The following is a 26,005-nucleotide window of genomic DNA, read 5'->3' as shown; positions in this document are numbered from 1 at the left end:
ACGCCGATTTGCTGACTTTGAAGCACAAAAAAGCAGGTTGGAACTGCTCGGTAACCCATTTGCTGTTGACGTGGAAAGCTCACCACCAAACCTCCAAATGGAGTTGATTGACCTCCAATGCAATGATGCACTGAGGGCAAAATATGCGGCAGTGGGTGCTGCGGAGTTCGCCCGTTTCCTCCCCGGCACAATGCCCCAGCTGCGCATCCAGGCTGCTCAAACGTTGTCTATGTTTGGCAGCACATACCTGTGTGAACAACTGTTTTCTTTGATGAACAAGAACCTGAACAAAACATCACACAGAAGTCGACTTACTGCTGAACACCTCCACTCAATTCTGAGGATTTCTTCAGCTCAGAGCCTTACCCCGAACATTGATGAACTTGTGGAAAAGATGGGACACCACCAAGTATCACCCTCAACCTCAAACAAGTGAACATTACTGTGCAATCACATATTTAGAGTTTTTACTCAGTTCAAGTTTAAAAGTTAAAATTTAATATTTGTTTTCACTGCATGTTACTTCTCCTTAAACAAAGTGTTGTTTTTGATTAATAGATTTTTGCACTTTATTTTTTTGTATTTCAATCCAATTATATTTTAAAAATATTTCAGTTGAGTGGATGATAGAAAATTGCTATTATTGTTTTTTCTTTGAAGTAAATTTAGCCCACTTTTGCTAAAATAGAAAATATAGTCTACTGATGGTGCCTTGAATACCGGTTTCTTTCATTTAATGTTCATGTTATGGGGATATTTATATAAAGGAAATTTGTCTTTTGTGTCTGTTGAAAATTAAAGATTACTGACAGAGCCATAAGAAAATATTGCTTTATTTATCTGATCATATTGTAATATATTTGTTAGGTTTTCAGTAGGTTCAATTAGGTTCACTAGACTATATGCGTCATTTAAAAATTTTTCAATGAACATTCGAACAGTCCGGCCCTCGTCTTGTAGCTGATTTTTTTATTTGGCCCTCCGTCCATTTGACTTTGACACCCCTGCTCTACAGGAATGGTGAGAAATCAATTAATTCATTTAAAATAGGGTAGGGTACCTAGTGGCCAGTAGTTTGTAAGTCCAAACATTTTCCCTTTGGGAAACAAAGACTACCAGATGGCAAGACACAAGTCCTTACACCATGGCGACCCTGCCTACCTACAGGATATGGGTGTTGATCATGTTCCGGCCTCAATTAGAAAAACAGTATGTGATTGTACTGCATTGTACTGTCAGAAATAGTGGAGTCCTACAGACTAAAAAATAACATTTCCATGTAAAAGTTTATCACAGACATCCAAAAGATAGATATCATTTATTTTATTGATATTATTTCTTAATATTCTTCCAAATATTTTGTCTTGTTCATTCTGTTGGATAATTGTATTTCTAAATTGCTGTCCAAGGGTGATAGGCTATTTTTAGAGTACGCAATTGTAGAGACATTATCATATTCATTGCGATTGTAGGAAATCATAACTAGCATACCATGACAGGGAATCCCCTATCCACAGGGCATCCCCTCTATCCACATTGAAGGGACAGAAGTGGAGAAAGTGGATATTTTTTATTTATTCAACGTACACATCAACGACAAACTGAAATAGTCCACCCACACAGACAGTGTGGTGAAGAAGGCGCAACAATGCCTCTTCAATGTCAGGAGGCTGAAGAAATTTTGCTTGTCACCCAAAACCCTGACTAACTTTTACAGATGCACAATCGAGAGCCTATTGTTGGGCTGTATCACAGCCTGGTACGGCAACTGCTCCTCCCTCAACCGCAAGGTTCTCCAGAGGGTGGTGCGGTCTGCACAACACATCACCGGTGGCAAACTACCTGCCCTCCATGACACCTATAGCACCCGATGTCACAGGAAGGCAAAAAAGCTAAAAGACAACATCCACCTGAGCCACTGCCTGTTTACCCCGCTACCATCCAGAAGGCGAGGTCAGTACAGGTGCATCAAAGCTGGGACCGAGAGACTGAATAACAGTTTCTATCTCAAGGCCATCAGACTGCTAAACAGCAATCACTAACTCAGAGAGACTGCTGCCTACTTGGAGACCCAATCACTGGCCCCGTTAACAAATGGATCACTAGTCACATTAAACAATGCCACTTTAAATAATGCCATTTTAATCATGTTTACATATCTTACAGTACTCATATGTGTATACTGTATTTTATACCATCTATTGCACCTTGCTTATGCCACTCGGCCATCCATATATTTATCTGTACATATTCCCATTCACCCCTTTTGTGTGTTTTAGGTAGTTGTTGGGGAACTGTTAGATTACTTGTTACATATTACTGCACTGTCAGAACCAGAAGCACAAGCATTTTGCTACACTCACATTAACATTTGCTAAGCATGTGTATGTGACAAATAAAATGTGATTTGATTTGACCCGACCCTGGAGGGTGCATCACTATTTTACACTTTGAGGTCAAAGTGACACTGGAGATCTAGCACTGACATTCCACAATTCCACAACAACTACCTAATACATGCAAAGTAAAGGAATGGAATAAGAACAGGCCTTTCACAAAGCACTTGTGGCTGGAGTGGCAATTTTAATGTAACTGTGCACCAGTGGCATTTTGCACTTCAGTTGTGTACACTTTGTATAAACTTAGGTACAAATATACATAAAATATACTAAAAGCATACTAAGTATGTATTAAGTATACTTGTAATACACTTACAGTATACCTAAAGTATACTTGTAACACATTCCAAGTATACTTTGTCAATATGAAGAAAGTGTAACACAATATATGTAATTTAGCAGACGCTAAAGCAATTTACATTTATGTATAGGTGTCTCCTAGCCAATTAAACTTGAGCGGAGTTGAGTGGCGACTAGTGTGGTCGTACTGGAGCTCTGACGTTGCATAAAATGTTGTTTTATCAAAATCGACTGACTTCAGCACCCAAAGAATAGCCCCCAATTACACTTTGTTAATGGCTTGAGAGCAGGCAGCCAGCAGGCAGAACACTTATCATGGTGTCTCACCATCCACGCCATCTGTGGCTATAATGAAGCCGCTGTGAGTCGAGAAGCAGGTGTAGGTGAAAGGTTTAATAAAACAACAACCAAGTAGCAAGCCAAGATAACAGAAGTGGAATACATGAACACAGGGATAATACCAACTGAGGAAGGAACAAAGGGAGGGACCTATAAAGGGGAGGTAATCAGGTCCAGGTGTGAATTATGATGATGAGTGCCAGATGCGCGCAATGATGAATCCCAGGACCGGTGGTTAGTATTCCAGCGACGTCGCCAGCCGGAGGGGAGGAGCCAGAGTTGACGTGACAGTGGCTTCGTAGTAGGACTCAGTCACTGGACTAGCTAGCTAGCTACTCTTCCCTACTACCAAAATGCAGCACCCACAAGGTGCCAGAAACCACACCACACAATAGTAATTCAGGAGTAGCCTTATAATTTATTTCATGATTCCATACGGTAATAGTCATCTGTCATCTCTTTCCACCTCTGCCTTCAGGCTTCTCTCCATCCTCAACCTCCGGGACAGTTGGCATAATCAAATCAAAACATTGCTAGCCAGCTAACTTCTGTCTTGAAAACGTGCTGGATTCAAATTATTCAGACTATAATAACAAGCTAAATAAATAGCTAATTAGTTACACAAAACGTTTGTAAGGGAAAATGTTATACGACCTCACGGTGCCATGGCAACCACAGAACTCATTACGCTCCTCCTCTCTGGTGGATTGATCCACAATTTAACAACGCAATTAATAAATGCCATACACTATATGCTATCGGAAAAATTATAGCTTGGCTGTGTTTGTGAAGTTCTTAGATAACATTAGAATATTGAACAAATATATATTTCAAATAACAAAATAGCATTTTCATTAGTTTATGTTATTGAGGCTTGAATGGACAGTAGGCAGACCTTCCAATCAACATTTGAGTCACTTCATATAATTAGCAGCTCTGTGTGGGGCATCCGAACCACACATCATTCCAGATACACGCACCTGGGCTGGTGGGGCTAATCTCAACTGACACACACCACCACTGGGACTGGCTGAGAAGGACGTCAACACCTGGCTGAGAAGGACGTCAACCTCCATCCTTCTCTGGTAGCACCTTACACTGGACCAACACTAGACTGTGAATGAGTCTCAGATGGGGGTGCCTTTACTATTCCCAATAGGGTGCCATTTCAGACAGGGCCCTGGTCAAAAGTAGTGCACTGTACAGGGAACCAATCACATCCCTGTATTGGTCCAAGGGAGGGTGATCCAAGGATGAAGAAATCTATATTTTGAGGGCGCCAATGTTACGTGCAACTTCAACGGGGCTGTGTTTTGTATGTGGACCAAACAAGCTTCCTTCGCTCAGATCCAGCCATTTGTTTTGTTCTCCACTCTACAGGGTAGATGCTGTGTTCTCAGCTACAGGTGTTACTGGTGGCTCTGCTTCAGTGTTGCTAGCGAGGGTCAGCATCGCTCCACACAGAGATGTGCTAAATGCACTACAGAGAGCAGACACAACCAAGGACAAGGTGAGTGGCTGACTAACTTGTGTCAACAGCCTCATTTATACCTAGTTCTTACATGAGTCCTTTGTCCAGATCTTCTCCACATTCTGATAGTGCCCACATTGTAGCCGTTCCAACGACACATGGTGGTAAAATGTCTCATCCATCCAGTATGTCTGCATTGTGAACAAATGTCCCTGTCCCTACCTGCATTCAAATTATTTGGCATTCTTTCAAACCCCTCATGTTGGATCATTTAATTTAAACTTCTTTAGGATTGGTGGGTCCCCTGCAGAGCGGTTGAACTAACATCATACTAATCGCATTAGCCTGAAGTTGTAAGTAACAAGAACTTTTCCCAGTACATAGACATATTGGCCGAAAGATTACATTATTGTTAATCTAACTGCACTGCCCAATATGTAATATACCGCTATTGTTTGTGCACAGTTAAACATGAAAAGTTAAAATACACATTTGGGCAGTCTTGATACATTTTGAACAGAAATGCAATCGGTCATTGGATCAGACTTAAACTCTGCACACGCACTGCTGCCATCTAGTGGATGGGGTGGGGGTCAAAGGGGTCTGGGCCTTGAGGTTACAATGTCACAGGTACTGTAAATGACAGCTACTTAATTGGTTGCATTGTTGAAGACCTAGATTGGTTGTGCTCGACCTCAAATCAAATGAACTTAGTTCAATGTTCTACTAAGTATGTCGCCTTTCCATAGGTTGTCATGTGTAATAACACTGAATTGGTTGGGGACTGATACAGTGGTCTATCAAAAGACATACACATGGTGTAGTTTAATAAAATATGGTTTATTGTCTTTGATCATACTACAAATCGGCATTAAAGGAAAAAAAGCAAATTATTCACACACCTACTTCATACGCAAGTCAAATTGTACAAACCTGCCCAGTCCATTCCTCAGACAAATATCATTATTCTGCAGTGGAACATAAAATTAAACAGTTACAAAGTGATGACCTTTACCCTCATAAGCAAACATCTTAGTGACAATAGCAGTTAAAGTGAAAAATGCTGTTCAACACAGGGACCATAATGTGCTCATTGACCTATACGCTGAGAAGAATCAAATATTGAAACATGATTCTGGACAAAGAAAACAATATAATTGATTTTAAGGGTCTTGTAGTCAGAAGAGAAGCTTCAAAACATACTAGCAGTTTTTACATTAAAACAAAGACAGCGGGATGGAGAATCTCAAGGAGAAATTACAACACAATGTGCGAATAACTACAATGTCGCAGTGTTACTTAAACACGGCCAACAAAGCTATCTCCTAAGGCTAAGCTTACACGTGGCAAGCATGGAGATTCCCCTTTCTTAGTAAGAAGAGCATACTTCACTGCGCCACATTCATCTTCATATTAAAGTAGAACAATCAACCCAAGTGTTAAAAGGAAAAATATCTAAAAAGCACTTTCACATATTAAAAGATAGGGTTTGGACTGGTATACAAGCAACATTCTCTGAAATGCAGTACCAGTTGTGTTTACAAATCACTGTCCTGCAGAATAAAATATGTGTTATGTTCTGACATGTGGTTCAAGATTTAATTATATTGGCAGATTAAATTCTGTAGTAACATCCAATGAGATCAAAGCAATGACGTCAGTGATCTTGTTCGCTCTAATCAATCTTCCTAAAAACTCAATTCACTGCACAACGCACACCCACTCTCTGCCATGAAAGGTCTCCAAACACATCCACGCCACAACCAAAAACACCTGCAATATAAACTCAGTCACAGAAATGCTTTGCATATGTGCACTTTGTTTATGAGGCAGTTCAGCACAGTTGACTTTAGTGGTATACAAAATATATGTTCCAATACCTGGACTGGTCAGTTACCCCACAGCCAGGAAGACACAGTATTCCTCATTATCCTCAATATCACCTCATTTTCCTACTTATCCTCCACAACATCAATATCTCCACAATGTCAATCCCATCGGTGTCTGGCAGGATGGTGTGTGTGAGGGTGCGCAACATGCAGGAAAGTGTGTGTGAGACAATGTGCAACATGCAGGATAGTGTGAGATGAGCAGTGGTGCAGTCAAAGGTTTGAACGGGGGGGGGGGGGTAGTGCAGCCCTCAGCTTTATTCTTCAGATGCCCAAAGATAAGCCATGAGCTGATAAAAGTGAAGAGGGATGAAGTTGTTCTTCGACACTGATCTCAAGTCAGTTTAACATCTCCCCTTGTTAAGGTTCATTCCAGATCTGTTTTTTAAGGCCAACTTTTACCCCAGAGCAGGTGAAAGTAATGGAAGGGTTGAGTGGGGGTCATCGGTTAAAGGTCAGAGGTGACTTCCTAGTTGGTTAGCAGTCAGTTGAGATTTTGGCCGAGGGGTTCAGGATGTGCTGGGCGCTGCAGCCCTTACACAAGATGTGACCGTCCAGGGGGTAACAGCATCGCTCCTCACCCTCAGAGGACAGGAGCAGACCACACTCCTGGAGGGGACAAAGAAAATCCACAGGGTCAATCCAGGAACACTGGATTAGGTGCAACTGAGGGGGTCTGTGTACATTTGATGTGATAGCCTGCCAACATCATTCAACTTGAGTGAACTGTTTAACTAACAGTGACCACTCACCTCACACACATAGCAGTTGACGTGGAAGTTGCGGTCCAGCGCCACTATACTGATCGTCTCATCCTGGCCCGGTCCGGGAATGATGGCCTGGCCACACACTGAGCAGCGAGGGGCAAACTTCCTGTGTAGGACAGGAAGCACCAGTGTCAACACTAACAATAAACAGATAGTCTGTCCAATAGACTCATGTCTAAAACTTAAACTCGTAAAGTGCAATTAAGTTTTAGTCATGAGTATTGGACAGATATCGGATTGTTGTGCTAGTGTTTCAGTTGATTGCCTGCCTAAAGTAAATCAGTGGCGCAGCAGTATAAGGCACTGCTTTAAGCGTCACTGAAGACCAGGGTTCGAGATCTGTGAGGCGGCACACAATTGGCCCAGCATCATCCGGGTTAGCGGAGGGGTTTGGCTGGCACGGATGTCCTTATCCCATAGTGCTCTAACGACTCCTGTGGAAGGCCGGGAGCATGCACGCTGACACGGTCACCAATTCTACGGTGTTTCCACCGACACATTGGTGCGGCGTGCTTCCAGGTTAAGCGAGCAGTGTGTCAAGAAGCAGCGCGGCTTGGAAGGGCCGGGTTTCGGAGCACGCACGGCTCTCGCCTATCCCGTGTCCGTACGGGAGTTGCAGTGATGGGACAAGATTAACTGCCAATTGGATATCATGAAAATAGGGGTAAAAAAAAAAATTGTCAGTATCTGCCACGAGTACTGTCAGTGTGGTCTAGCCGTGTTTCTGACCTGTGGAAGTCGTCTATACAGTGGATCTGGGAGGTGGCGTCCACGGTGAAGGGCACGCCGTCCAGGCAGCAGCCACACACAACACAGTTGAAGCAGCGCGGGTGGTAGGCATTGCCCATGGACCACAGGACACGGTCCAGGATGGGCTTGGAGCACATGCAGCAGCGCTCTAGGACACTCTGAGGGGGGAGGGAGAGGGGCAGCACAGGTTCAGACAGAATAGTGTGAATGAAAATCCAATAGATAAGGATAGACTGCAAGAGAGCGAAAGAGATCAACTGATGAATTGAGAGAACACAACTAAAAGGAAATGTAGAACATAAAGAGACAAGCCTTCTCAATACAAAAGAGGACAGTCAGTGACAGCCACTCACAATGTAACAGCTCCTGCAGTGGCTCTGCTTGTCAATAGCGTAGAACGGTTGCCCCCGGAGATGAGCCTGGCAGGTGACACAGGTGAAACAATCCACATGAAACACCTGCTCCATGGTGATACAGTCGCTGCCGTCGTCAAGGACTTTGTCACCGCAACGTGCACAGCAACCTGGAAGTATGGAGGGAAAGGGGAGAAGCGAGGAGACAAATGGGAGGGACATATTGTGGAATTCAACTGAGTCGCCCAAGGGGAAATTATGATGTAAATAACAGCCGAGGCAACACAAAGGACATACAATTTTATTAGAAAGAAATCGGAACATACCAAAGTCTTCCTCTGTCGGGGGATGATTCATGTCATACACAAACTTCTTAGTGGGCTGGCCCAACTCTTCCTCTGGCCTCGGAGCTGCTGTCCCCTGCTGGACAAATATGAATATTTTCCAGAAAAATCATAGAGATTTTACTTTCCCATTTAGATCCGTGAAACCAAGAGACTGGAGATACAAGTATTCAAAAAAGGATTCAAAAAAGAGACACCACAAACATTAGATGTCTGAACTCCAGACACTCACCTTGCTGGGCTGATAGGCGGAGCTTGGTGCCGAGCCTGACTGGTGAGTTTCTGTGACTCCATTGGATGTCGGGCACTGGTTAGCTCTCCCTCCAAACCCTGCGGCACTCCCCTTGTAACCCCTCTCAGAGTGCAGCTCCTGGACTTGGGATGCAGGGTGGGGAGGGAACCAGCCCTGGGGGCCAGTCTGATTCTTGGGCGGGGACCACAATGCATGCTGGCGGTGTGGGGGAGGGGTGTAAGCCTGCCCAGCTTGCCTACCAGTCTGGAAGTAGGTGACAGTTTGGGCTGTTTTGACCTGAAAACTGAACCTTGGGCCAGTATGGGTGGAGGTGGTATTGTAGGAGGCAGGGACAGGCTGGGGGTAGGATTTGGAGACCTGGGTGTCGTTGTCATCTGGCTGGGGGAAGTACTGGAGACCCTGGTGGGGATCACTGGGGTTCGGGGGTGTAGAATGGTCCGTGGACTGAGGTGGGAAACCCATAAACGGCTCTCCCTGAGATGGGGCTCCTGGCTGGGCTGAGGGTCTGTAGTGGTCCCCCAATATGTATTTGTTGTAAGGCACATTGTGGTACAGCTGCGAAATAATGGATAATCATTTTATGCATTACTTACAAACCAAGGCATAAATATCCAGAGGACCCAGTGAAACACTTTCAGACAGAAAAATACACAAAGTCACATGTTTTGGAGGAATCGTTTACTCCACAGTCCAATGTAGTCAGTCAGGTAGACTACCTGTGTGCCGTTTAGTGTATGGCTGTCCTGATCAGCTAGCATGCAGGCGAGTGAGTCAATCTCCGCATCACTGCTGGAGTGGTGTCCAATCAGCTTTTCAGGAGTTACCCAGTGCTGGAAAAAAAAAAGATAGGTGCCTTCATGAATAATGTCAGAACAGGAGGAGATGGATAGGTAGAGGAAGTGTAGAAAAGTGTTTGTCCCAATACATTTTTATTTGAATATTCTGAGCAATTTCAGGCTCCATTACAAAATTACATGACTACAAATCTTTGCCTGGAAAGTACACCTAACACCAGAGAACTGGACCAAGACAGTGAGAATTCCAGGCTACAGAAGCAATTACAACCTACCATCAGCTGGTAGCGTTCCATGTGAAGGTTCAAGGATTGGTCTTCATCGAGACCTTGGGGAGGTGGTTGGTAGTAGTGGTCATTAGATTTAAGGTGAAACCCTGGGTCCTCTTGGTGGTGGTGCTGCATGGGCCCAGCTGTAGAACACATACAAAACAGTGCACTTTACATTTACAAACAAGACTTAATAACCACAGGGTACACACTTAACATTAATCACATGACAAACATTTATTTACATCAAGATGTTTATTTACGTCAAGAACTAATCACCAAAGCTGTTGATGTACTCAGTAGTGTGTCAGGTCCAACGCTCTACTACAAGGCTTGAGCTACAGAATAACGGACCGCTGATTTTCACAATAGTCCATCACAAGTTCTCATTATAGCAAGATTTCACACAAGACAAGCCCAGTGTAATGTAAGGCCCACCACTGTGTTCTTACCTGTGGGACTAGTAGCCAAGTGTGGGACTAGTAACCTAGTGGCCATTCCTCCTCCGTTCTGGTCATAGACCACATACTTGGGCCGGGTGTCTGAGGAGACCTTCTTGGGCGGCTGTCTGTACACGGCTGGTCCAGAGTCGGACATCTGGGGGACGGGTCTCTCCGGGCTACCAGGAGTCTTCAGAGGCAGCCGGTTAGGACCAGACATCTCAGGGTTCTGAAAAAAAGGTTGTCATGATTAAACAGTTACACTATAACAAAACACTTACATGTTGGTATTAAATTTAAAAAAAAGATGCACTAATATTTTGGCAAGAAGATTTCCTGTCACTGCCACACCAACATACTTGCTGATTGCATATTTAGGTCACAGGTAAGCACTGAAAATCCAAAGATGCTTCAACCTGGATTTCTTATGTCAACTCACATACGCAGTTAAACAATAGGCTTATAGTTGAGAAGCAGGAAGACAGCGACACTCCCAACCATCAGGGAATTCCAGCAGACAGAGACAAAAGAGTATACCACAAAGCAGGATCAATGAGTTAAGCAGCTAACTTGCCTAAATAGTCAGAAAGAATGGTTATTCTTTGGAAAGAACCTTGAAATGGGTAATGGGCTGATTCAGAGCTTCCCTGGGTGCAAGTTTTTTATTTTTACCCTAGCATTACACAGCTGATACAAATAATCAAAGCTTGATGAGTCAGTTATTGGAATCAGCTGTGTAGTGCTAGGGCAAAAGCCAAAACAGTCACCTGGGGGCGGGGCATGACCGTGTTTGGGAAACCCTGGTCAATTGACTCAATAACTGAAACAACATATCTAAGTTTAACTTCCTTAATGAACCAGACATTTCTGATTGTTTATCAAAGTTAGCTATCTCATTGATCCAGCTATGTAGTATACCACTATGTTCCACAGAGTGAACCAACACACACACTCAAAAAACACGCACAATCCCACAAGTGCGAGATCTATGGCTTGTGCCACAAGGACAAAGGATGCATGTTAGAACCAGGTATAAACATGTTAGAACCAGGTATAAACATGTTAGAACCAGGTATTCCACAGAAAGTGTGTATATTGTTTTTATTAATTCTTGAAAGATTTTCTGTAATATAGTCAGCTCAAAAATGATACCATTTCAAGAGGACTGGTCAGATTAAATGACCATAACTTGTACTTGTTAAATGATTTCATGAAGCTTCTGATAATGTTTTGGACCTTGAATAACTGACAGAATAAGTGGTCCCATGAAAACCATCATGTTATGGAGTCTGGCAACAAAGAAGATCAAATATACATGGCCATATCCATGGTGCCCGTCAGGTAGTGGTTTCTGTAGTTTATTTTCTGTATTTTTTTCTATTGTACTGTACTCTACTCTACAGGACCTCTCCCCATCCTCCTGCTGAAGATGTTGGACCTGATGACCACAGCCGGTGGGGAGAACGAGGTTCTAACAGACCTGGAGGCGGCACTCTGGGTGAGGTCGGAGGTGGTGCGCCAGCTACCCCTCAACCAACGGGAACGCAAGGCAGGATGCCGGAACTTCTATTGGAAGACCTTCACATCATGTTAGCCCACCTCCTCACCATCACCAAGCAGCCCCTCTTCTTCCTGTTGGATCATTTAAAGACCTATTTCTTACAATGTCACACAGGTACTGTAAATGACAACTACTTATTTTGTTGCATTGTTTAAGACCTAGAATGTTGGTTATGCTTGAACTCAAAATCAAATAAACTTTGGAGAACATTAAACTAAGTATGGTGCCTTTCCATAGGTTGTCATGTGTAATAATACTGAATAGGTTGGGGTCTAGTACAGCGGTCTATCAAAAGACATACACATGGTGTAGTTTGATGAAAAGGATGGTTTATTGTCTATGTAGTATGATCAATTGGCATTAAAGGGGGAAAAAAAGCTAATCATTCACACACCTACTTCTAACTTGAGTCAAATTGTACAAACCACCTGCTCAGTCTATTCCTCTCATGCATAAATATGATTATTCTGCAGTACTTATCAATAAAATGCTGTGGAACAAATTTACACAGTGAAAAACAAAGTGATGACCCTTACCCTCATAATCACAGATAAACATCAACTTTGTGACAATAGCAGCACAACAGGAGTTGAAATAAATAAAGTGAAAAAATGCAACTTATAGGGCTCAAAACAAGGACCTTCGTATCATTGTGCTCATTGACCTATACTCTTAGAAGAATCAAATACAGAAACAAAATGTGATTCTGGACAAAGAAAACAATATAATTGATATTTTAAAGGGTATTGTAGTCAGAAGGGAAGCTTCAAAACCATCAAATCATACTAGCAGTTTTTACATTAAAAACAGATGACAGCGGGATGAAGAATCTCTAAGACACTTTCAACACAATGTGTGAATAATTCAAATGTCAGAGTTACTCAAACATGGCCGATAGTGCTTTGACGGGGATTAGCAGCACAAATCATACTCCTAAGGCTAAGCTTAAACAAAAACCCATAATGAACACAAGAGGATATTCTCAGCCCACGTGGCCAGTATGGAGAACCCGGTTTCTCAGTAAGACAATGGCAAGCATACTTCATTGTGCCTTAGTCATTGTAACGTATCAAAAATCAACCCAAATGTTAAAGGAAAAATATATAAAAAGCGCATTCACATTTTAAAAGAGGGGGTTTGGACTGGTATACAAGTAACGTATACTCTAAAATGCAGTACCAATTATCATTATGGAAATCACTGTCCTGTGGAATAAAATGTTATGTTATGACATGTGGTGCCAGATATCATTATATGAAAGCCTGCATAAGGGCTCTCGAGTGGTGCAGCGGTCTAATGCACTGCATATCAGTGCAAGAGGCGTCACTATAGTCCTTGTTTCTTTTTATAGCTGTATCACATCCGGCCGTGATTGGGAGTCCCATAGGGCAGCGCACAATTGGCCCAGCGTCATCCGGGTTCGGCTGGGGTAGGCCGTCATTCTAAATTAGTGTGGTTAACTTTTAAAATAAAAAGGTTGCATTTAAAATCAAAACTATTAACATCAAAGCATTAACTTCAGTGATCTCGTTCTCTAACCAATCTTTCTTACCATCTATTTTCTAAACTCTTCACTGCACAACACTGACTACACCCACTTGGTCTCCAAACACATTCACTCCACAACCAAAACCACCTGCAATATAAACGCAGGTCACAGAAATACCTTGCATGTGTGTACTTTGTTTATGAGGCAGATCAGCACGGTTATTAACTTTAGTGGTATACAAAATATATGTTCCATTATCTGGACTGTTACCCAACAGCCAGGAAGACATTGTATTCCTCATTATCCTCTTCCTCAATATCACCTAATTTTCCTAGTTATGATCCTCCACATCGTGAATATCTATCAATCTTTATTTTCCATGGAGCTCCTTCCATGTCCCACCTGGGTCTGGCAGGATAGCGTGTGAGAGACAGTGCGTGACAGACAGTGTGCAACATGTAGGATAGTGCGTGACAGACAGTGTGCAACATGTAGGATAGTGCGTGACAGACAGTGTGCAACATGTAGGATAGTGCGTGACAGACAGTGTGCAACATGTAGGATAGTGCATGACAGACACTACAGGAGGATAGTGTGTGACAGACAGTGTGCAACATGTAGGATAGTGCTTGACAGACAGTGTGCAACATGTAGGATAGTGCGTGACAGACAGTGTGCAACATGTAGGATAGTGCGTGACAGACAGTGTGCAACATGTAGGATAGTGCGTGACAGACACTACAGGAGGATAGTGTGTGACAGACAGTGTGCAAAATGTAGGATAGTGCGTGAGAGATGAGCAGTGATGCAACCAAGGGTTTGGGGTAGTGCAGCCCCTGCTGCCAGCAGGTCAGGGGCTCTATACAGTACTGCTATGGGACTGAGGGGTAGGGGATAGGGCATAGTAGAAAGGGAGCAGGGGGTCGAGAATATATATGTGATAGTGTAAAGCAGAGGATAAGGAAAGGGGTCGAACTATTTGTCAATCCATGTTTCAATACCCTGTCTTGAACCTGTACAAATAAACCTGGTCAAGGGAAATTAAATAATGACTTCATATTGGAGACTGTCAGATTGAGGTTCAATAGTAGGCCAACTACTACTGATTCCTCAGCTTTGGGCATCTGAAGTATAAAGAAAGGCTATGAGAGGATAAAAGTGAACTGGGATGAAGTTGCCCTTCAACACTGATCTCAAGTCAGATTAATATTTCCCCCTTGTGGTTATGAATAAGAGTGTAACTGATTCCAGATCTATTACTTAGGGCAACTTCTACCGCAGTGCAGATTAAAGTAATGGAAGAGTCATTGGTTAAAAGTCAGAGGTGACTTCCTAGTTGGTTATCAGTCAGTGGAGATTTTTGGGTGAGGGGATCTGGATGTGCCGGGCGCTGCAGCCCTGACATAGGATGTGACCATCCAGGAGGTAACAGACTCGCTCCTCACCCTCAGAGGACAGGAGCAGACCACACTCCTGGAGGGGACAGAGAAAACAAGGTCAATCCAGGAACACTGGATGATAATGATATCTGGCACCAGGATCAACTGAGGGGGCTGTGTACATTTGATGTGAAGGCCTGCCAAACTGTGAACATCATTCAACTTGAGTGACCTATTCTAGTAACACAGTGACCACTCACCTCACACACATAGCAGTTGACGTGGAAGCTGCGGCCCAGCGCCACTATACTGACCGCCGCATCCTGGTCCGGCTCAGGCACGATGACATGGCGACACACTGAGCAGCGAGGGGCAAACTTCCTGTGTGGGACAGGAAGCACCAGCGTCAACAATAACAGAGCTCAGAGGGTGGAAAACTAACAACAATCAGATATAATAATCTGTCCAATAGACATGTGTAAAACTTGAAATCTCAAAGTGTAATTCAGAGATTAATTGATCAAGTAATCTCTGAATTACACTTTACGAGTTTAAGTTTTAGACATGGGTCTATTGGACAGATTATTATATCTGATTGTTGTGCTAGTGTTCCATTTGATTACATTCCTAATGTACAGTCAGTGGTCTCCTGAGTGGAGCAGCAGTCTAAGGCACTGCTTGAGGCGTCACTAAAACTAGGGTTCGAGACCAGAAAGGTGGAGCACAATTGGCCCAGCGTCATCCGGGCTAGGGGAGGGCTTGGCTGGCATGGATGTCCTTATCCCATCGCACTCTAACGACTCCAGCGGCAGGCTGGGAGCATGCACGCTGACACCGTCGCCAGTTCTACGGTGTTTCCTCCGACACATTGGTGCGGCGGGCTTCCGGGATACATGAGCAGTGTGTCAAGAAGCAGTGCGGCTTGGCGGGGTCATGTTCCGGTTTAGGAGTTGCAGCGATATGACAAGACTAACTACCAAGTGGATATTGTGAAATTGTGAAAAACTAAAACAAAAGTAAAGTCAGTATCTGGCGCTGAGTAAGTCTATCCGTGTTGCTGACCTGTAGAAGTCGTCCATGCAGTGGATCTGGTAGGTGGCGTCCACTGTGAAGGGCACACCATCCAGGGAGCAGCCACACGCCACGCAGTTGAAGCAGCGCGCATGGTAGGCCTTGCCCATGGACCGCAGGACACGGTCCAGGATGGGCTTGGAGCACATAAAGCAGCGCTCTAGGATACTCTGAGGGGGGAGGGAGAGGGTTGGCACAGGTTCAGACAGAATAGTGCGAGTGAGAATCCAATAGCTACGGATATAGATGGCGAGAAAGATAAAAAAAGAAGGAGATCAACTGATGAATTGAGAGAATACTGCTTAAAAAGAAATGTAGAACAAAAGAGGGAGAAGAGCCTTCTCAATACAGAAAGAGGACAGTCAGTGACAGCCACTCACAATATAACAGCTCTCGCAGTAGCTCTGCTTGTCCAGGGCGTAGAACGTTTTCCCCCGGAGATGGGTGTGGCAGGTGATGCAAGTTATACACTCCAGGTGGAACACCTGCTCCATGGCGATACAGCCGCTGCCGTCGCCAAGGACGTCGTTGCCGCAACGTGCACAGCGACCTGGTAGTATGGATGGAAAGGGGAGAAGACATGAGGCAAATGGAAGGGACATATTGTGGCTTTGAAATCAACTGTCACAAAAAGGGGAAATTATGATGTAAATAACAGTCCAGTCAACACAAAGGACATACAATTTTATTAGAAAGAAATCGGAACATACCAAAGTCTTCCTCTGCAAGGGGATGATTCATGTCATACACAAACTTCTTAGTGAGCTGGACCAACTCCTCTTTTGGCCTTGGAGCTGCTGTCCCCTGCTGGACAAATTTATGAACATTTTCCAGAAAAGTCAGCATAGAGATTTTACTTTCCCATTTAGATCAGTGAAACCAAGAGACTGAAGATACAAGTATTCAACAAGTATTCAAAAAGGACCATAGTTTACCTTAAGAGGCTCCAAAAACACTAGACGTTTACATTGATGGAAGCATCTTGCTGCAAAATTAAGCTTATCCGCCCCTAAAGGAACAACAAAAAAAAACTCCAGACACTCACCTTACTGGGCTGATAGGCGGAGCTTGGTGCCGAGCCTGACCCTGATTGATGAGTCTCTGGGCCTCTATTGGACATGGGCCACTGGGTGACTCTCCCTCCAGACCCTGCGACACTCCCCTTGTAACCCCTCTCAGAGTGCAGCTCCTGGACTTGGGATGCAGGGTGGGGAGGGAACCAGCCCTGGGAGCCAGTCTGATTCTTGGGTGGGGAACGCAACGCGTGCTGGCGGGGTGAGGGAGGAGTATAAGCATGCTCGGCTTGCCTACCAGTCTGGGAGTAGGTGACAGGCTGGGCTGTTTTGACTTGGACACTGAACCTCGGGCCAGTAAGGGCAGTAGTGTAGGAGGCGGGGACAGGCTGGGGGTACCGTTTGGAGACCTGGCCATCGGTGTAGTGTGGCTGGGGGAAGTACTGGAGACCCTGGCGGGGATCACTGGGGTATGGGGGTGTACGACGGTACTGGGGTTGGGGGCGAGGGGGGAAACCCATGGACGGCCTGCCCTGAGAGGATGCTCCTGGCTGGGCTGAGGCTTTGTAGCGATCCCCTGAGATATGGTCGTTGTCATTAAGCTACGAAAGAATGGAAAGGGACCATAAATATATATTTTATTATGCATTCCTTACAATGCAACTAATGACCAAGGCCTAAATATCCACAGGAGCCAGGAACACTTTCAGACAGATATGAAAACAATAAACAACGTCAAAGGTTTCTGTATTAAGATTCAGAAGAATCCTTTATTCCTCACAGTCCCATGTAGTCAGTACCCTACCTGTGCGCTGTTTTGTGGATGGCTGTCCAGATGGGCCAGCATGCATGTGAGCGAGTCAATCTCTGCATCACTGTTGGAGTGGTGTCCAATCAACTTCTTAGGAGGTCCCTGGTGCTTTAAAAAATTTAACAGGGTCACAACAGAAAAAGATGGATAGGTAGAAAATGTATAAATGTGAAAATGTGTCCCAATACATTTTAGTATTGGACATTATGGGCAATATCTGTCTTCATAACAATTTTACATTACTAGAAATCTTTGCATAGAAACTAAAATAAGCACTATGGTGAAACGGACCAATAATCAGTGAGAATTCCAGGCTACAGAAGCAATTACAACCTACCATCAGCTGGTAGCGTTCCATGTGAGGGTTCAAGGATTGGTCTTCTTCAAGCCCTTGGGGAGGTGGTTGGTAGTAGTGGTCAATAGATTTAGGGTGAAACTCTGGGTCCTCTTGGTGGTGGTGCTGCATGGGCCCAGCTGTAGAACACATACAAAACAGTGCACTTTACATTTACAAACAAGACTTAATAACCACAGGGTACACACTTAACATTAATCACATGACAAACATTTATTTACATCAAGATGTTTATTTACGTCAAGAACTAATCACCAAAGGCGTTGATGTACTCAGTAGTGTGTCAGGTCCAACGCTGTACTCCAAGGCTTGAGCTACAGAATAACGGACTTCTGATTTTCACAATAGTCCATCACAAGTTCATTATAGCAAGGTTTCACACAAGACAAGCCCAGTGTGTAAGGCCCATCACCATGTTCTTACCTGTGGATCTTGTAGCCAAGTACCTAGTGGCCATTCCTCCTCCTCTGTTCTGGTCATGGACCACATACTTGGGCCGGGCGTCCGAGGAGACCTTCTTGGGCGGCTGTCTGTACACGGCTGGTCCAGAGTCGGACATCTGGGGGACGGGTCTCTCCGGAGTCTTCGGAGGCGGCCAGGTAGGACCAGACATGTCAGAGTTCTGAAAAAAAGGTTGTCGTGATTAAACTGTTACAATTTAAAACTATAACAAAAAACACTTCCATGCTGGTATTAATAAGGTTCTTATAATAAAATGAAAACAGCTGGACTGTCCTATTTTGGCAAGAAGATTTGTCACTGCCACACCAACTTGCTGTTTGCATATTTGTCACAGGTAAGCACTGGAACCCAGAGATGCTTCAACCTGGATTTCTTATGTCAACACACATTCACAGTTTAACAATAGACTTATATTTGAGAAGCAGGAAGACAGCTCCATTCCCAACCATAAGGGAATTTCAGCAGACAGAGACAAAAGAGGGGTATACTAGAAAGCAGGATCAATGAGTTTGCCAACTAACTTGCCCAAAAAGTCAGAAAGAAACTTTAAAAAGGTATGGCCTGATTCAGGGCTTCCCAAACTCTGTCCTGAGGCCCCCTTGGTGCACTTTTTTATTTTTGCCCTGGCAATACACAGCTGATTCAAATAATCAAAGCTTGATGAGTCGGTTATTTTAAACAGCTGTGTTGTGCTAGGGCAAAAGCCAAAACATGCACCTGGGGAGGGGGCCAGGACTGAGTTTAACAGAAAAAAAAACATATCTAATTTTCTTAATGAACCAGAAAATCTACAGTTATTTCTGGTTGTTTATCAAAGTTAGCTGGCTAACTCATTGATCCAGCAATGTAGTATACCACTCTGTTCCACAGAGTACGCCAACACACACACACACTCAAAAAACAAAATCCCACAGGTGTGAGACTTATGGCTTGTCCCACTATTACCCATGGGTCTGTATCCACTACAATAGTTATTGTCTCTGATGTTTACGATCAACTCTAAATGATCCCAAATGAAGTTGTAGCGTATCGTATATGAAGGCATTGTGAGATGCTAAGTCTTTCAGTCTGACAAACCTGTCGTTGGTAGCAGCAGGCTAAACATTTTAAAGGTGTATATGGTTTTCCTATAATTCATGAGCAAATGTAGCCTAACAATGGTTATTTTGACACTGTCAGCTGCTGTTCACATTGTTTCCTTTTGGAGATAGAGGAACAAGATCAAGTAATATAGTCTATAATAAACAACAGTAATCTTGTCAAATCAAATCAAATTGTATTTGTCACATGCGCCGAATACAACAGGTGTAGTAGACCTTACAGTGAAATGCTTCCTTACAAGTCCTTAATTTAAAAGAAAATAGCTATAAAAAAAGGTAAGAGATAAGAATAACAAATAATTAAAGAGCAGCAGTAAATGACAATATCGGTGCTATATACAGGGGTTACCGGGACATAGTCAATGTGTGGGGGCACCGGTGTCGAGGTAATTGAGGTAATAAGTACATGTAGGTAGATTTATTAATGTGACTATGCATAGATAATAACAGAGTAGCAGCAGCGTAGAAGAGGGGTGTGGGGGCAATGCAAATAGTCTTGGTAGCCCTTTCATTAGCTGTTCAGGAGTCTTATAACTTAGGGGATAGACGCTGTTTAGAAACCTCTTGGACCTAGACTTGGCGCTCCGGTACCACTTGCAGTGTGGTAGCAGATAGAACAGTTTATGACTAGGGTTGCTGGAGTCTTTGACAATTTTTAGGGCATTCCTATGACACCGCCTGGCATAGATGTCCTGGATGGCAGGAAGCTTGGCCCCGGTGATGTACTGGGCCGTACGCACTACCCAGTAGTGCCTTGCGGTCGGAGGCCGAGAAGTTGCCACACTAGGCAGCGGTGCAACCTGTCAGAATGCTCTCGATGGTGCAGCTGTAAAACCTTTTGAGGATCTGAGGACCCATGCCAAATCTTTTCAGTCTTCTGAGGGGAAATAGGTATTGTCGTGCCCTCTTCACAACTGTCTTGGTGTGCTTGGACCATGTTAGTTTGTTGGTGATGTGGACGCCAAGGAACTTGAAGCTCTCAACCTGCTTCACTACAGCCCCGTCGATGAGAATGGGGGCATCCTCAGTCCTCCTTTTCCTGTAGTCCACAATTATCACCTTTGTCTTGATCACATTGAGGGAGAGGGTGTTGTCCTTGCACCACACGGTCAGGTCTCTGACCTCCTCCCTATAGGCTGTCTCATCATTGTCGGTGATCAGGCCTAACACTGTGTCATCGGCAAACATAATGATGGTGTTGGAGTCGTACCTGGCCGTGCAGTCATGCGTGAACATGGAGTACAGGAGGGGACTGAGCACTCAGCCCTGAGGGGCACCAATGTTGAGGATCAGCGTGGTGGATGTGGTGTTCCCTACCCTTACCACCTGCGGGCGGCCCGTCAGGAAGTTCAGGATCCAGTTGCAGAGGGAGGTGTTTAGTCCCAGGGTCCTTATCTTGGTGTTGAGCTTTGAGGGCACTATGGTGTTGAACGCTGAGCTGTAGTCAATGAATAGCATTCTCACATAGGTGTTCCTTATGTTCAGGTGTGAAAGGGCAGTGTTGAGTGCAATAGAGATTGCATCATCTGTGGATCTGTTGGTGCGGTATGCAAATTGGAGTGGGTCTAGGGTTTCTGGGATAATGGTGTTGATGTGAGCCATGACCAGCCTTTCAAAGAAATTCACGGTTACAGACGTGCTACAGGCACAGGGACTATGTTGGTCTGTTTGAAACATGTTTATATTACAGACTCAGACAGGGAGAGGTTGAAAATGTCAGTGAAGACACTTGCCAGGTTGTCACCTCATGCTCGGAGTGCACGTCCTGATAATCCATCTGGCCCTGCAGCCTTGTGAATGTTGACCTGTTTAAAGGTCTTACTCACATCGGCTGCGGAGAGCGTGATCACACAGTTGTCCAGAACAGCTGATGCTCTCATGCGTTCTTATTTCAGTGTTATTTGCCTCGAAGCGAGCATATTTAGCTTGTCTGATAGGCTTGTGTCACTGGGCAGCTCTCGGCTGTGATTCCCTTTGTAGACTGTAATAGTTTGCAAGTCCTGCCACATCCGACGAGCGTCAGAGCCCGTGAAGTACAATTTGATCTTAGTCCTGTATTGACGCTATGCCTGTTTGATGGTTCGTTGGAGGGCATTGCAGAATATCTTATAAGCTTCCCGGGATCTTTGAAAGCGGCAGCTCTACCCTTTAGCCCAGTGTGAATGTTGCATGTAATCCATGGCTTCTGGTTGGGGTATGTACATACAGTCACTGCGGGTACGACGTCCTAGATGCACTTATTGATAAAGCCAGTGACTGATGTGGTGTATTCCTCAATGCCATCGAAAGAATCCCAGAACATATTCCAGTCTGTGATAGCAAAACTGTCCTGTAGATTAGCATCTGCTTCATCGGACCACTTTTTAATAGACTGAGACACTGGTGCTCCTGATTTAATTTTTGCTTGTAAGCAGGAATCAGGAGGACAGAATTATGGTCAGATTTGCCAAATGGAGGGTTAGGGAGAGCTTTGTACACGTCTCTGTGTGTGGCGTAAAGATTGGTCTTGAGTTTTTTCCCACTGGTTGCACATTTAACATGCTGATAGAAGTTAGGTTAAACTGATTTAAGTTTTACGAGGAGCACCGCCTCTGGATGAGCGTGTATTTATACCTGCGTTTTCTGTTAGTCTGTTGCCAGTTTGTCTTGTCCCGTGAAGTCCCACCCTTGTATTTTCCCATTTTCTAGTTGCTGTAGTTGCTGTTTTCTAGTCCTCCGGGTTTTGACCATTCTGCCTGCCCTGACCCTGAGGTTGCCAGCCGTTCTCTACCTTTCTGACACCGCCCTGGATTACTGACCTCTGCTTGCTCTTAGCCTGCTGTTTTGTACCTTACTGACACTGCCCTGGATTACTGACCGCTGACTGCCCTTGAACTGTCGTTTGCAGCCCCCTGTTTTGTAAATTAACATCTGTGAATCGAACTGTACGCATCAATCAGATTTGTAATTTTTTTTACATTTTACCCCCTTATCTCCCCAATTTCGTGGTATCCAATTGTTAGTAGTTACTATCTTGTCTCATCGCTACAACTCCCGTACGGGCTCGGGGGAGACAAAGATAGAAAGCCATATGAGTCCTCCAAAACACAACCTGCATGCTGCTAAACATACCCTCATAAAACTGACTATCCTACCGATCCTTGACTTCGGCGATGTCGTTTACAAAATAGCCTCCGACACTCTACTCAGCAAACTGGATGTAGTCCATCACAGCGCCATCCGTTTTGTCACCATATCCCCATATACTACCCACCACCGCGACCTGTATGCTCTCGTTGGCTGGCCCTCACTACATATTCGTCGCCAAATCCACTGGCTCCAGGTCATCTATAAAAGTCTTTGCTAGGTAAAGCCTCGTCTTATCTCAGCTCACTGGTCACCATAGCAACACCCACCCGTAGCACGTGCTCCAGCAGGAATATTTCACTGGTCATTACCAAAGCCAACACTTCCTTTGGCCGCCTTTCCGTCCAGTTCTCTGCTGCCAATGACTGGAACGAAGTACGAAAATCACTGAAGCTGGAGTCTTTTATCTTCCTCTCTAACTTTAAGCATCAACTGTCAGAGCAGCTTACCGATCACTGTACTTGTACACAGACCATCCGTAAATAGCACACCCAACTACATCATCCCCATATAATTTATCCTTTTGCTATTTTGCGCCCCAGTATCTCTACTTTAATTTATTTATTTTTATTTTACCTTTATTTAACTAGGCAAGTCAGTTAAGAACAAATTCTTATTTTCAATGATGGCCTAGGAACAGTGGGTTAACTGCCTTGTTCAGGGGCAGAATGACAGAGTTTTACCTTGTCAGCTCGGGGATTTGATTTTGCAACCTTTCGGTTACAAGTCCAATGCTCTAACCACTAGGCTTCTTGCACATCATCATCTGCACATGTATCACTCCAGTGTTAATGCCAAATTGCAATTATTTCGCCTCTACGGCCTATCTATTGCCTAGATTTCTATATTGTGTTATTGACTGTACATTTGTTTATCCCATGTGAAACTCTGTTGTTTTTGTCGCACTGCATTGCTTTATCTTGGCCAGATCGCAGTTGTAAATGAGAACTTGTTCTCAACTGGCCTACCTGGTTAAATAAAGGAGGAATAAAAAATAAATAAATAAACAATTATTTTTAGAAAAGACAATAGCAGTGGTCAAAAATTGAGAGCAGGAGAACACTAGATGGCAGCAAACAAGGACTACACAGTAGATAAAACATAGCAGGAGGACAACAAGGAAATATGTTCACTAGACGACAGCAAATGGATGACTAAGACTACAGGAATGGTGAGAAATCAATTTATTAATTTAAAATAGGGTATGCTACCTAATGGCCAGGAGTTTGTAAATCCAAAAATGTCCCTTTAGGAAAGAAGGACTACCAGATGGCAAGACACAAGTCCTTACACCATGGCGACCCTGCCTACCTACAGGATATGGGTGTTGATCATGTTCCGGCCTCAATTAGAAAAACAGTATGTGATTGTACTGTCAGACATAGAGTCCTACAGACTGAAAAATAACATTTCCATGTAAAAGTTTATCACAGACATCCAAAAGATAGATATCATTTATTTTCTTGATATTATTTCTAAATTATCCAAATATTTTGTCTTCTCCATTCTGTTGGAGAATTGTATTTCTAAATTGCTGTCCAAAGGTGATAGGCTATTTTTAGAGTACGCAAAAGTAGAGACATGATCATATTCATTGCGATTGTAGGAAATCATAACAGACCATGATGACAGGGCATCCCCTATCCACAGGGAATCCCCTCTATCCACATCGAAGGGACAGAAGTGGAGAAAGTGGGCAGTTTTAAGTTCCTTGGCATACACATCCACCACAAACTGAAATGGTCCACCCACACAGACGGTGTGGTGAAGAAGGCGCAACAGACACTGGAGATCTTACAGTAGTCATTGTTTGTTTTTTTTTGTAGTCATTGTTAACTGAGTATAACCTGATTATTAGCACTTCACTTGCCTGCCAAGCCAAAACCTACAGGCATCGACTACAAAACAACCCTTCAGGTCTCAGGCAAGGTTACGCATCACACAAGCGTGGATTCTCCACGGGCCTGTTCAGGAGGATGTTACGTTACAGAATGTTCAGATAGAAAGGTATTGTGTAGATCAAATATGAGTGTCTGTGAGATAGAAAAGGGAATCGTGTCTGTTCTATACATTACACTGAATTTATAGGTGCAGTGGGCAAATGAATCACTCTCAATCAACTTGCGCCACTTAGTTCATAGAACCGTGTTACACGGATAAACTCTGATAGCCGCTAAATGCAGTTGTGTCAAACTGAGCAGGTCCAGTTCTCTTTGGCTCTAACTATTGGACGGTTGGAGCTATCATTTGCTATTATGGCCCCATCCCTGAACACCCATGTCTTCTGTTTCCCTCTACTACTCTCACAAGCCGCGCATGACAGGTTAGAAAGGACTGTGGCAAAAACGCATTTAAAAGCATTATGCAGACACACAGAATGTCAATTTGGCCATATAAATGAAATCAAATGTTACTGGTCACATACACATGGTTAGCAGATGTTATTGAAAGTGTAGCGAAGTGTCTGTGCCTCTAGTTCCGACAGTGTAGAAATATCTAACAATTCCACAACAACTACCTAATACACACAAATCGAAGTAAAGGAAAGGAATAAGAATATGTACAGATAAATACTTGGATGAACAATGACAGAGCGGCATAGGCAAGATGCAATAGATGGTATAAAATACAGTATATAGATATGAGAGTGATATGAGAGTGATGCAAGATATGTAAACATTATTAAAGTGGCATTATTAAAGTGACTAGTGATCCATTTATTAAAGCAGCCAATGATTTCAAGTATGTATGTAGGCAGCAGCCTCACTGTGTTAGTGATGTCTGTTAACCAGTCTGATGGCCGTGAGATATACGTTTTCTTCAGTCTCTCGGTCCCAGCTTTGATGGACCTGTACTGACCTCGCCTCCTGGATGGTAGCGGGGTGAACAGGCAGTGGCTCGGGTGGTTGTTGTCCTTGTTGATCTTTTTGGCCTTCCTGTGACATCGGGTGCTGTAGGTGTCCTGGAGGGCAGGTAGTTTGCTCCCGGTGATGTGTTGTGCAGACCTCACTACCCTCTGGAGAGCCCTGCGGTTAAGGGCGGTGCAATTGCCGTACCAGGCGGTGATGCAGCCCAACAGGATGCTCTCAATTGTGCATCTGTAAAAGTTTGTGAGGGTTTTGGGTGACAAACCACGTCTTCAGCCTCCTGAGGTTGAAGAGGCGCTGTTCACCACACTGTCTGTGTGGGTGGACCATTTCAGTTTGTCCATGATGTGTACACAGAGGAACTTTCCACCTTCTCCACTGCTGTCCCATCGATGTGGATAGG

At 44.0% G+C, this 26,005-nt stretch overlaps 2 protein-coding genes across 2 annotated transcripts; both read right to left on the bottom strand.

The window, feature by feature from the left end:
• Window positions 1–6,875: 6,875 nt before the first annotated feature.
• LOC139379452 (thyroid receptor-interacting protein 6-like) lies at window positions 6,876–10,588 on the bottom strand. The gene is made up of 9 exons (XM_071122264.1): window positions 10,381–10,588; window positions 9,935–10,071; window positions 9,582–9,695; window positions 8,845–9,420; window positions 8,595–8,691; window positions 8,269–8,438; window positions 7,895–8,073; window positions 7,151–7,271; window positions 6,876–7,007 (listed from the first exon to the last, which is right to left on the bottom strand). Exons 1-9 carry the CDS (start codon window positions 10,586–10,588, stop codon window positions 6,876–6,878), a joined length of 1,734 nt encoding a protein of 577 aa, XP_070978365.1.
• A 4,177-nt stretch (window positions 10,589–14,765) lies between these two features.
• LOC139379219 (thyroid receptor-interacting protein 6-like) lies at window positions 14,766–18,660 on the bottom strand. The gene is made up of 9 exons (XM_071122028.1): window positions 18,471–18,660; window positions 18,030–18,166; window positions 17,687–17,800; window positions 16,914–17,483; window positions 16,579–16,675; window positions 16,249–16,418; window positions 15,860–16,038; window positions 15,058–15,178; window positions 14,766–14,891 (listed from the first exon to the last, which is right to left on the bottom strand). Exons 1-9 carry the CDS (start codon window positions 18,658–18,660, stop codon window positions 14,766–14,768), a joined length of 1,704 nt encoding a protein of 567 aa, XP_070978129.1.
• Window positions 18,661–26,005: the final 7,345 nt, after the last annotated feature.

Source organism: Oncorhynchus clarkii, chromosome 21 (genome assembly GCF_045791955.1).
Source record: "Oncorhynchus clarkii lewisi isolate Uvic-CL-2024 chromosome 21, UVic_Ocla_1.0, whole genome shotgun sequence".
Taxonomy (NCBI): domain Eukaryota; kingdom Metazoa; phylum Chordata; class Actinopteri; order Salmoniformes; family Salmonidae; genus Oncorhynchus; species Oncorhynchus clarkii.
Note: the sequence above shows the minus strand (reverse complement) of the source record. Positions and strands in the feature narration are given on the sequence as shown.

Bases quoted from the DNA above. Each gene is read 5' to 3' on its own strand.
- LOC139379452 (XM_071122264.1), bottom strand. From the start codon at position 10,588: ATGTCTGGTCCTAACCGGCTGCCTCTGAAGACTCCTGGTAGCCCGGAG. The intron at 8,074-8,268 runs GTGAGTGGCTGT...CTCCCCCCTCAG, and splicing joins ACTGCAGGAGCTGTTACATT to AGTGTCCTAGAGCGCTGCTG. The intron at 7,008-7,150 runs GTGAGTGGTCAC...TGTCCCCTCCAG, and splicing joins TCAACTGCTATGTGTGTGAG to GAGTGTGGTCTGCTCCTGTC.
- LOC139379219 (XM_071122028.1), bottom strand. From the start codon at position 18,660: ATGTCTGGTCCTACCTGGCCGCCTCCGAAGACTCCGGAGAGACCCGTC. The intron at 17,801-18,029 runs GTAGGTTGTAAT...AATTTTTTAAAG, and splicing joins TGGAACGCTACCAGCTGATG to CACCAGGGACCTCCTAAGAA. The intron at 16,676-16,913 runs GTGAGTGTCTGG...AAATTTGTCCAG, and splicing joins CCGCCTATCAGCCCAGTAAG to CAGGGGACAGCAGCTCCAAG.